Below are 12,325 nucleotides of genomic sequence, written 5' to 3' on the forward strand. Positions count from 1 at the left end.
TTCCACCACATACCTTGTAAGTGCGCACAGGGCTGAAATGACAACACTTGCCAGGCTAAGACAGCCTTCCTCTTTATTCTCATGGAGAAAGACTTTAATGCAACGCTCAATTTCTTTTAACTGGTCCTCACAAACTGGCAAAGATACTGCCTCTTGTTTTAGGCGGTCTACTTGTCGAAGAAGCCTGTTGTTTATATCGCCCGCATAACGCTGCAGTGCCATTTCAGTTGCTGATATAAACTGACATAGTGGTTGCGGTGGCTGAGGGGCATACTGCATTTCATATCTGTGACAGAAGCAAAACAATTTCCAGATTACAAAATAGAAAGATCAGAATGGAAAACAGCAGCTCTGAGTTGCTATGCTGGCCACTATAGATGGCATATGTGTCGCTTCAGTTTCCCGAAGTCGCCTCACAAGGAAACTTCAGGTGACTTTGAAAAACCGAAGCACCGCGTATGCCATCCCACCAGCGATTTACATTCTTGCTGGTGGGATGGCATGTCGGGAAGATTAGTTGCCTGCAATAGCAACTATTTGCCCGTGGTTAAAGCTCTGCTACCGCAAACAACTAATTTCCCTGAAATGCCTTTCCATGGCAATAAAGTGAATCACAGATGGAAAGGCATACAAGTCACTTTGTTTTCTTAAGTGACACAAAGCAAGGCATATGCCTTTTCACTAGCGATTCACTTTATTGCCGGTAGAAAGGCATTTCTGGGGAGATTAGTTGCCTGCGGTAGCAGAGATTTAACCAGGGGCGACTAAGGCTAGATAGGCATTATTTTCATCCTAAAGCAAATGAGAAGTTGACAGCACACAACTAGTAAAAAGCTCCTCTTTTGAAACCTACTTCCTGTACAATTCCTGACAGTGCTCCATAGTCATGTTACAGATGAGCTCTTCCATCCATGTCTTCCACTGCTCAATTCTGTGTTTCTGAAACACTGCTTTTGGGTACAGAAGAGCTACAGTTGCATAATTGTGAAGGTGTTCAAGGCAAGCACGCAACACTGATCGGCGTTGCTGCAGCAGGGCACCAACTTCCGCTTCATACTGCTCACACTGTGTTATAAGGTGTGCCTGGCCAGCATTCTGAAGGAAGGCTGTTGCTGGTACATAGCTGGGTGGGCCTTAAAATAGAAATAAATAAAAAATAAACACCATTAATAAACAAATTAACACAAACTTCTTCAAAATACCTGGAATACATTACGATATGTGACGTCACTAAAAAAAATGTTTATATGAGAACTCCAATAATAAGAAATTATGTTTCAATTAGAGAGGATTGAAACAAACACTGTCTGTGGCTGTATTATTATTTTGTAAAGTAATTCTGCAAGAAATTTGCTTAAACTTGTTTTTTCTATGCATTACAGATTAGGTATTTGTCTAAGGGTTCTGGAGAATGATGCTGGCTGATGCTTTATTGCCAGCAGAAAATCTCCTCCCCCCCGTACTCAATGGAATCCCTGCACACAAAACACTTTACATCCAGCGATACCAGGTAATCCCATGACTGCCACATATTAAGGGGCCGATTCAGTAAAGTGCATTAAAATGAGCGCTATTTATAACATGCGTTAAAAATTTTATTGCTTCTTATTTTTTGTGACTAAAGGCTCGATTCACTAAAAAAGGACAGGCGTCATAATTTAGACGTGACGTTCTTTGCGTTATTTAACGCGCGATGAGCGGTTTTCTTGTGTTATTTTGCGCCGCGTGCGTTATTTCCCACTGCGCGTGATATATTTCGCCACGTGCTATATTAGCACACGATTTAACTCGCGTAACCATTACTTTCGGAAAACTACTTTTTCTACAAAATACCATTTCCCTGAAAACTGGAGGCTGCATCACTCTAGGACCAACACAGACTTGAAAAAAATCCCACTGCAAAGTCCATGTTGTGTTGCCAAAAGCTCACGAACCACAATTTTCTTTAAGTACCGCCTGCCCCAAGTAGGTGTTAATTTTCGCACAGACTAATGCAGACTAATACAGACTAGCGCATTTAACGCTTCATATGCGTTAGTATTATATCTATGCGAGAATTAACGCAAAGCGAGGTAAATAACGCATGCGATAGTGCGTTTTAACGCATGTGAAATGGCTCGTTACTTGAATCGGTACTTTTAACGCAAAAAGGCATGCGATAAGCGTTATCGCACTTTAGTGAATCGGCCCCTAAGTGTTTTACATGTAGCAATTTAAATGAACACAGATGGGCAAGTATTTTAAGGCACTTTATAATAGCCTGTGTGAGAGGAGATTTCCCTTGGGCAATAAAAGTGCAGTCACGGCCCTAAAAGTTTTGGAGTGGAATAGAGAATTTTATGACAAAATTGTTTTCAGTATAGGAATTCAAACATGGGATATTTTAGGAATATATTATCCTTTTAAAATGAACATGAGAAGCCCATTGCAACTAAACAACAAAACTGAATCTTATGCATTAAAAACACCTTTGAGAAGTTCTAACCATCTAGGACTCTAGCAGACTAAAATTCTTGATTTTTTGTCTAAGCAACGAAGGTTAATAAACGAGGTTCTAGGAGGATAATGTTCCAAATAAATCACCTAGATCCATTGGGCTGCTGATCTCCTGAAGCAGGCCTGCAAGCTGAGTGGCTTCCAGATTGCCGAAGGCTGTTTTATATTGGGTAATCCACTGTTCAAATTCATTAAGCTTTACTTGGATTGCTTCTTGAACTGCCCTCTGCTGAGTCTGCAGCTGTGTGTGCTCAGAAAACCTAAAAAACATTTTAAATAAAATTATGCACAAGCACGAAGGCTGTGTTACACAATACACTCAAAATGTGAACACAACAAAAAAAAAACAAAAAACCAGAGCATAGGGATTACATGACAAAGTGAAGAACCATGCGCTAGAAATATCTTCATTTTGTTTTACGTATAAACCAAGTGAAAATGCTCAGAAATAAGATTATTATTAAACAAATACAGCTGTCCGATGAATAGTTATAATGATAATTTCTCACATCACATGACAAACTTGTGTATAATGTATGTATGTATGTATGTATGTATGTATGTATGTATGTATGTATATCTTTATTTATAAAGTGCTACTTATGCACGCAGCCCTGTACAGTAGAATACATTAATACAAACAGGGGGTTATTAAGATGATAATAGATAAATACAAAGTATAACAAATAAATAAAAGATACAGTTGCAATATGTTAAGAGTCAAAGACACAAAAGGATGGTGGTCTCTGCCCTGTAGAGCTTACAATCTAGGTGGGAGGGTAACTTACAGACACAAAATAGGCAAATTTAAGTGCTGTAGGCTACAGTGGGTGACACTACAATATAAGTGCTAGTTCCCAGATCAAGTGCTGTGCAAGTGCTCCAAGAGGTAGTCTAAGTTTAGTTTTAAAAAGGTTGAGGGAGGTTTCTCTCCAGAGGAAATCAAGGAGGGCATTCCAAATGTAAGGGGCAGCAAGGCATTAGTAGTGGTGGGGGGGCGTAACCAAGCGGTTGCTCTGCAAGGAACGGAGGAGTCGGCCAGGAATGTACATATTATAATAAATAATGTATGGCCTTTGGCCTCCTTGGTGACTTAGAACAACCTTATATTTTACAGTAGTAGGTACATTATTCACAATATATTTGAAAGTACTCTTTAATTTATTCTTTAATTTAGAGAAATTGGATATTGAAATTTTCTTTTTACATAAGGTAAAAAAAATTGGGTCTCATCGTAAGACAAAATAAATAGTTTAAATGGTACACACGGAGCCCATTAAATGCAACATGTAGATGTTGATATTTAATTCTTTTTTTAATCTTTTGTAGTCTTTTTATCTATTTAAAATGTTTGTTGTGTAGTGTCCTGACATGGAACTTTATCTTGGAACTTAACGGTCTGCTTTTAATTACCCTAGTATACTTAAACAAAACAAAAAAAACAGCACAGGATCAGCATACAGAACTGCTCTTTCATGGGATGATCCTCTGCTGCGTCGGCACACCCCGAAAAAAATATATTAGTAATAGAGGTTACATTTTGATTAAGCTTCTGATTCACACTAATACAAGTAAATATGGTGGCTTTTCTTTTTAATGCACAATAGTGCATTTATGTAGCACATTTTCCAGCAACTGCTGCCTAAAGAACCTCACTTTAAAAATGACAGAACTTCACAAAAAGTGGACATAAACAGTTATTTCACCAATGGTTGGTAGTACCAAGCATCAGCAAAACATCACCAGGAAGTTCTCACCCTCGGTGGAATGGGCTGTAATGGGAGGAATATATGCTCTTCAGATAGCCTCCCTCACCATACAGGGACAGAGGACTTGGAAGATATTAGATCGTCCTTGGACCTAAGCATATGATGAACAAGGAGTATGTTTAGGGATTTCCTTGTATCTGGTCAACGATTTTACAGCTTTAACTGGAACTAAAGATTGCAGACCAAGAAGCAGGGGAAGTTTGCAGATCCCCAGAGAGGAAACGGTATAAGGTGTGCCCAAGGCTAAAGAATTTGAAACCAGGGATTCTTCTTAAATATAATTCAATGACTAAGAGTGCCTTTTGTTTCCCACATTTTAACCCTTTTACTGCCAGCCGTTTTGGACAAAGCGGAACTTGTATTGCCAGACAGTTTTTGAACATTTTGCACTGTTTCACTTTAGGGGCCTTTCCTCGGGGGGACTTTTAGTTTACCAAGGAAAACAATATATCGTTTTTTTCAGAACAACCTAAGCTTTCAAAATATGGTAGAATTTTTGTGTAATTCCAATTCTGTAACAAGATATAGGCTTCTAAATGTCTAAAAATGCAAAAAAAATCAAATTTTCCATAATATAATCACACATACTAGAAACAAAAATTATTTTATGCACGAATATACAACTGATTTGGAAAGTCCCATGTCTCCTGAACATGCCAATACCAAATATATATAGTTTTATGGAGATTTCTCACTTGTATAGGTCAAAAACTCCCAGCAGTACATTACCAAATTTCCAAAGCACTGCTCCAAAAAAACTGCATACTTTGGATTTCAAGGCCAAAATTCCACTAACAGAAGGTTTATCCCAGAAAATTGTACATTTTTGGAAAGAACAGATTCTGGGGAATACAGAATAGGCACAACTGTGTGTCTACTCCAAACTATCAAGTCGCAATGCTTTCCTAAAGTTATTGGTTTTTATCAAAATTTGTGATTTTTTTTAAAAATCGCTTCAAAGCTTCCAGTCTATAGTATCTTATCTCCTACAGGTCATAAAGTAACCAAATAAAACACCCTAAATATGAACGCCTGGGGTCCACTGAACAGTTTGATGCCCAATATGTATAGGTTTACCTAAGTATGTGGCATGTAGGGGCCCAAATATTTTTGGAAAGTACACATTCCCCCGAATCTAAAATGGGTACCCATGTCTTTCTACTCCAAAGTACCAAGCCGCACAGCTTTTCTAAAGTTAGCAATTTTGATGACATTTCCAAAAATCCCCTCAAAGCTTCCATTTTGAAGCATCTTATCTCCCACATAGCATTAGGTACCAAGTTAAAACACTCTGAATTTGAATGCCAGGGGTCCACTGAACAGTTTGATGCCCAATATGTATAGGTTTACCTAAGTATGTGGCATGTAGGGGCCCCAATGTGAACATAACCCCATATGATCTATCATTTCAGCTCCTGCAAAATCAACACATTTACATCTTTTATGTGGGATAATGCTACAAAAAAAGTACATTCACCCCAGAAAGCCATATATTTTTGGAAAGTACACATCCCCCCGAATCTATAATGGGTAATCATTTCTTCTTGCTTCAAAGTACCAAGCTGTAAAGCTTTCCTAAGTTTGCAGATTTATATGACATTTCGAAAATCGCATAAAAATGTTGCAATTTGCCGCATTTATCTCTCACAATTTCTTGATAAAGATCAGATAAAGACAAATCACCCCAAAAAGGAACACCAGAGGCCTACTGAACAGTTTGATGCCCAATATGCATAGATATACCAAAGTCTGCGGTATGTACTGAACCCAAAATGAAAATAGCGCATAAGGATTTCTCGCCTGCCAACTCAGCTTTTGCACACAGAGCCCCCTGTCAGTGTATTATGTGCCAAAACTTCCCCTAACTATACAGTGACCCCCACAAAACCATATATTTTTGGAAAGTACACATTCTGATGAATTCAAAATAGGCAAAGTTATTTTTGTACACCAAAGTTACACCTGGCAAAGCTACGCTAAAAACAGATCAGGAACACTTATAGAGGGATAAAATGTGATAAAACCACAAAAATTGTGCAAATCAGTGAAACAACAAAATAAGTTACATGACAGTGTAATTAGTGGCCAGAATATCTGATCCAATAGTCACGCTGTCAAAATAAACAGTTTTTAGGTAAAAGAAAATAAAAACAAAGTGGTAAAATGAAAAAAAAAAAAAAAAGCAAAACAAAAAAAAAACCAAAGTGTTTGTGTATACATGTGTGTACATGTGTAAAAGTTGTGTGATAGTGTGTAAGTGTGTATATGAGTGTAAATAAGTGTATAAAAGTGTGAAAAATGAAAAAAAAAAATGCTAAAATGTGTGCTGTAAGTGTGTGTAAATGTATGTAAGTGTGTATAAATGTATGTAAATGTGTGTCTAAGTGTGTAAATGGTGTGTAAATGCAAGAAAAATAAAAGTCCTTACCTGTCCTGAAGACCCGATCGCTCCTTGCTCAGTTGGGCCGGCGCTGGGGGGGAAGGAGGAAGCAGGAAGCAGCAGACGCGATGCGATCGCGTCTGCTGCTTCCTGGAGGGTCCTGCGACCCGATCGATCGCAGGACCCTCATGACAGCCCCCCTGAGACACGTCGTTGGCGTTTAAGCCCTTTTACTGCCAGCACGTATGAGATACGTTTATTATCTTTTTAAAACCACTAAACAACTGCAGGGAATTACAACAGAGAGCTATAATCCAAGACCCTGTATTCATATTTTTAAAACTTAACTATACATTCCAGTCTCTTTTAGCCTTCTGTCATTTATAATCATGACTGACCTGTGTTGTAAAGTATGGGATGGGTGCTCTGTAGATTCTGCTCCCTCTAGGAACTCCATCTCTTCCATGAGTTTTGTTTGCAGCTTTTCTACATCCATCAGCTCTTCATGCAAATTTAGATATTCTTCCAAACTGGTATCTAGTTTTGGTAACACACTCAGCATCTCCTCCTTGTTCTTAAACCAATTCACCTGAAAAGTACATTAAAAAAAAAATAAAAACAAAAAATAATCTAAAGGGCAAAAGCACAAAGCATTTTCTTTTTGCAACAGCAGCATCATGGCTTCTTAGTGGTTAGCAATTCTGCCTAAGCCGTGCTTGGGTTATAGGTTCTATGTGTATGATGACATGTTTATTTTTTAGTAGACACAACTCTGCCCAACTCAGCTAAAAGGCTATGATGAACAATCCCCTGCTGGACCTCTGACCTGGCTAAAGTGGGTGGGAGCTTCTGAACCAAATTATGTGTTCAAGAAAAATATGATACTATTGTAGTCTATTTTTTGTCTTTTATATACATACGCAATTTTTTTACATCTAAGGAACAGGTATCACACTGATTTAAAGCAACACTGAACCTGTCCCCATTTTTAATGCCGATTTCTTTTTCATAATTCAAATTAAAGTGATCCAACCATATGACAATCACAGATGACACATGCAAATTGTTTCTAACTAGTTTCATGAAAGCTGTATGCAGAAGTACTGTACCATGGTTGCAACTCTTTAAGAGATCTCGAATGCATCTTGCATGGAATTGGTTGGATCGGCCCAAAGTTGTAGTATACACAGATGCAGCGTCAGACTGGGATGTCTGGGGCCATTCTTCTGTGTAGCCCCATTGACAGGCATGGCATTGGCCTGTGTGGAGCTACAATGAGTGGATACCGGTGCATAAATGCAAATGTTTGACTTTTTAAGTTGACACCGGCTCAGTGCAGCACTGCACAGGCTGATGCATGCCTATCAATGGGGCTACACATGAGCAGATGACAGCAGATCTGTTTCATCTACCTGTGTGTCAAACTAGGGATGCACTGTATCCAGTATTCTGTTTGGGTTTTGGCCAAGATTGGCCCTTTTTCAGCAGGATTCAGCAAGATTCATGTGCCTGGCTAAACCAAATCCGAATACTTAAAACCAGGCGACTTTTTGTCAAACACAGAAGTTGAAAATTTTACAAGTGTGGTTCTCTTTAACCTTTCCACAACATTATTTTCACATGCAAATTAGGATTTGGTTTGGTATTCGGCTGAATCTTTCATGATGGATTCAGGGTTTGGCTGAATACCAAAATATTGCATTCAGTGCATCCCTATACTAAACACAGGCTGAAGAAAGTTGATGATCCGTTCAGTGGGCCTCTGCCCTTAAAGTTTATGTTAACTATGCAAAACCAAGTTCACTCTGTTTACTAGCCTTTATTTACATTTCTAAACTCATGGTCAGTTATGCTGGAAGCCGACTGACAAACAAACCTTTATCTCTGCCACTCTGGAAGAAAAAAGGCTCTGCGTGATCTCTCTTTCCATTTCTCTTTTGCTCTGCTTGCTCTCTGCTTGCTGACCTCCACCTCCATAGACTGCTCCTGCAAAACCTGCCTCGCCACCAGCAGTCCAGTCCACAAGGGGGTCATAAACAAAAGCCTCTAGTAATGTGAGCAGGGTCTCTCTTCCACGTCTCATAATATGAAGAACCTGTATGAGATACAAAACATCCATATCGCTGCAAAAGTGTTTTATAGTGTTGGTAATCACTTAAATACTTAAATAACAACAATCCAAACATAAAACAAAACTGTATAAAAATATATAATATTAGTAGAAAAGGTGTTACCTGCTCGCAAGATAAACGGAACACTCCTTCAACTCCTGTGACTCCCAGTGCACATTCAATATTCTGAGTCATTCGGAAAGGGACCTTTTCTGGCACCCGAAGGCTCTTACCTGTGGGAAAAAATAGCGAACAATTCAGGCTACAGGCTTTTAATTTGAAAAAAAAGTCACAAAATAAACAACCAGGGGAGGCAGGACACTAAAGAAGAGAAGATGCTCTTCCTCCCTGCTGCTATACCCCTTACTACTTCCTGAACCAGTCAGTTTTGTATAACAAAGAGGTAAGACAGCATTAACTAAAAACTAAATACATTGAATGTAACAACTTTAACCAATGAAAAACAGCACCATAGGAATCGCTTCCTGGGTGGGTAGCCCTGTGTCCAGACATCCTAAGAGAAAAGGATTTAACGGTAAGTAATACAAAACTCCATTTTCTCTTACAGGTGTCTGTGGAACACAGGGGACATACCAAAGAAGTTTCCCCAAGGCAGGAACCACTGCAGCCTGCAAAAGCTTCCCTCTGAAATGAGTTTCGGATGCTGCAAACACCTCAAATTTGTAACACTTTGTGAATGAATGGATCATGCAGCAGCCCTGCAAATCTGTTTTGCTGAGGCTTGATTCCTGAAGGCCCAGGAAGTGCTGATGCCCTTAGTGGAATGAGCAGTGATCCTCTGGGGTGGGGACCTCCCTTATGCAACGTAAGCTCTGCAAATGTTCTTCTTGATGCCCCTGGATATAGTGGCTTTGAAAGCTGGGGAACCCTTATTAAGACCTGAAGAAAGGAAAAATAGGGCTGAAGAGGAAAGAAACTCTTTGGTTTGGTCTAGGTAGTAACTGAGGGCCCGCACTGGGTCCAAGGCATGGCATTCCTCCATGGGATTGGTTGGACGGGGCAGAAGATAGGTACCATGATGTCCTGGTTAATATGAAAACTGGAGACCACTTTAAGCACATAGGTAGGGCTTGAGCGAAGAACCACCCTGTCTGAATGGAAGACCAGATAAGGTGACAAGATAAAGCGTTAAGTTCTGAAACCCTGTGGGCTGAAGCTATAGCCAAACTACCTTCCAGGTAAGCCTGGAAATGGAATTGATGCTAGAGGCTCGAATTGAGGACTCTGCAAAGCTGATAGCACCCACGGGGAGAGGTTCTCTGAAGGGTGTGCTGATATGCGCAACTCCCTGGAGGAAGGTGGCTACATCTGAAGTGCTGCCAGCTTCTTTTGAAAAGAACGGGAAGGGCTAAAATTTGTGACTTTAGGGATCCTATCGAAAGACCCTTGTCCAGATCAGCCTGAAAAAAAGGCAAGGAGGCGTGGAAGGCAGAAGACCTGTGGATGAGCCCCACAGGACTGACATCATTCAAAGTATGTTTTCCAGACCCGGTGGTAAGTCCTGGAAGACAATGGTTTCCTGGCTGCCATCAAAGTGCGGATCACATCTAATGTGAATCCTTTTCATCGTAAAGCTAGCCTCTTAATATCAAATTCAGGAACCCAGGGTCTGGATACCATACCAGACCCTGAGAAAGAAGGTCTGGAGTCTGCGGGAGATGCCAGGGGTCCACCTGAGCTCGGTGAACCAGGCTCTTTGAGGTCAATGAGGTGCAACCAAGATTACCGATCAATGCTCTGTTCAGACCTTCCTGAGGATTCTCGGGATAAGGGGAAGTGGGGGGGGGGGGAAACACGTATGCTAGAGAAAAATCCTACTGCACTGTAAGCGCATCCACTGCTATGGCTAGGGGATTCCACTATCTGGAGATGAACCTGAGAAAGGTTGGAACGGTCCCACTGATCTAGGATGTTTCAATGGAGATCCCGAAGGTGGAATTGTGTGAATGGGACCGCTTACATGGAAAATACCATAGATCCCAAGACTCGCATGGCAAATCTGATTGACAGATGTTGTGCCTGAAGAAGTTGGTGCAACAGGAATTGAATCCGTTGAATCTTGTCTGTATGTAGGAAAACTCCCTAAAAAGGCCTTCTGATGTTGGAAGGAAAGATGAGACTTTGCCATGTTTATCTTTGAGCCTAGTCTGGACAGAGTGGCCATCACAGGGACAGTTGGCTCTGGGCTTGTCCCAATGAAGGCACTTTCAAAAGGAGATCGTTGAGATAAGGGGTAATAGATACCCCCCTAGGATCTCAGCACTGCCGCTGGCATGACTTTGGTGAACACCTTAGGTGCTGAAGTCAGGCCGAGGGGCAGGGCTGTGAACTGGAAATGCTTGTTGTTGAAGGCAAATCATAAATAGGGATATGAAGGTACGCATCCCCAATATTCAGAGCTACAAGGAATTTGTCCCGATGCATGGCTGCTATAAAGGAACAAAGGGATTCCATACTGAAGTGAGAAAATCACAGGTACGAGTACAACCCCTGAAAGCTGGGAATTGGACACCGGAGTAATGCCATTTTCATGGGAAACGTTTTCTACAACTGTAAGAAAAGCCGCATATTTTTGGGTTTCCTGTGGAATCCATGACATGAAAAATCTGGTAGGAGGCAGGGATTGGAACTCTAGGTGATATACTGTGGATACAATCTCTTGTACCAAGGGTCTTGAGTGAGTTCTAACCAAGTGGCTTGAAATAACTAGTTTTCCCCCTACTAAAATGTGATGGCTTGGGGTGGACTTATCCCCAGGTTTTGACTGGGAGCGCTGCCTTGCCAAGATGGTGTAAACCGGGGTTGAAAACGGTTCTTGGAAGACTGATTGTGAGATGGATAATCCCGCTGAGCTGACCCTTTTGTGGTTTTTGAATGAAAGGGGCTCCCCCTCCCAAAGGGGGTGCGTGATTTAGGTTGAGGGAGGAGAGTGCTTTTCCCTCCAGTAGCCTGACTGATGATTTTGTCCATCTCTGGACCGAAAAGTAGTTTGCTCTTAAAGGGAATGGTTAAGAGGGACTGATGATAAGTCTGCTGATCAGAGTTTCAGCTATAATGATCGATGTGCGCCGACCGCCAGTGCTGATGTATGACTAATCAAGAGATTCTCTTGTCTGGAAGTACCGGTATTGAGACTGTCAATCAGTGAGCTGGTCCAGGATTGTACCACTCTGGAAACCTAAGCGGAAGCCAAGAGAGGACGGAGAGTCTCTTTGGAAAAAGCAAGCAGGGTTCTAAGTTTCCTAGTCTCTTGTCCATAGAGTCCTTGAAAGAGGAAGCATCTGGGACTGGAAGAGCTGTATTTTAGAAAGACACAAAACTGAAAAAAAAGTGACTACTGGAGGGGGAGAAGACCAGTTTCCTGTGGGAAGGAGTACAATCTCTGGAAAGATTTTTTTTTTGTCAGGATGATCCCATTCTGATATAATAAGACCATCTAGCTGGGCGCAAAAGGAAAAAATATTCTCTAATTCTTTTGTCACTTGAATATTGGTTAAGGAGTGGAGTCATAAGTTTTAAGGGCTAAGCACCTAAATGCCAAAATGTTA

General features: G+C 40.7%; 1 protein-coding gene across 1 annotated transcript in view; it reads right to left on the minus strand.

Moving 5' to 3' along the window:
- The window catches only part of smg1 (SMG1 phosphatidylinositol 3-kinase-related kinase), an 88,228-nt gene that overhangs the window by 12,289 nt on the left and 63,614 nt on the right, over window positions 1-12,325 (minus strand). Inside the window, exons 44-49 of the mRNA XM_002932221.5 lie at window positions 8,880-8,989; window positions 8,522-8,740; window positions 7,044-7,234; window positions 2,584-2,756; window positions 854-1,133; window positions 14-286 (exon numbers count right to left, since the gene is read on the minus strand). Coding sequence (XP_002932267.3) covers window positions 14-286; window positions 854-1,133; window positions 2,584-2,756; window positions 7,044-7,234; window positions 8,522-8,740; window positions 8,880-8,989 — 1,246 coding nt within the window. The remainder of the gene's footprint in view (window positions 1-13; window positions 287-853; window positions 1,134-2,583; window positions 2,757-7,043; window positions 7,235-8,521; window positions 8,741-8,879; window positions 8,990-12,325) is intronic.

This window comes from Xenopus tropicalis, chromosome 9, assembly GCF_000004195.4.
Source record: "Xenopus tropicalis strain Nigerian chromosome 9, UCB_Xtro_10.0, whole genome shotgun sequence".
NCBI classification, from domain to species: Eukaryota; Metazoa; Chordata; class Amphibia; order Anura; family Pipidae; genus Xenopus; species Xenopus tropicalis.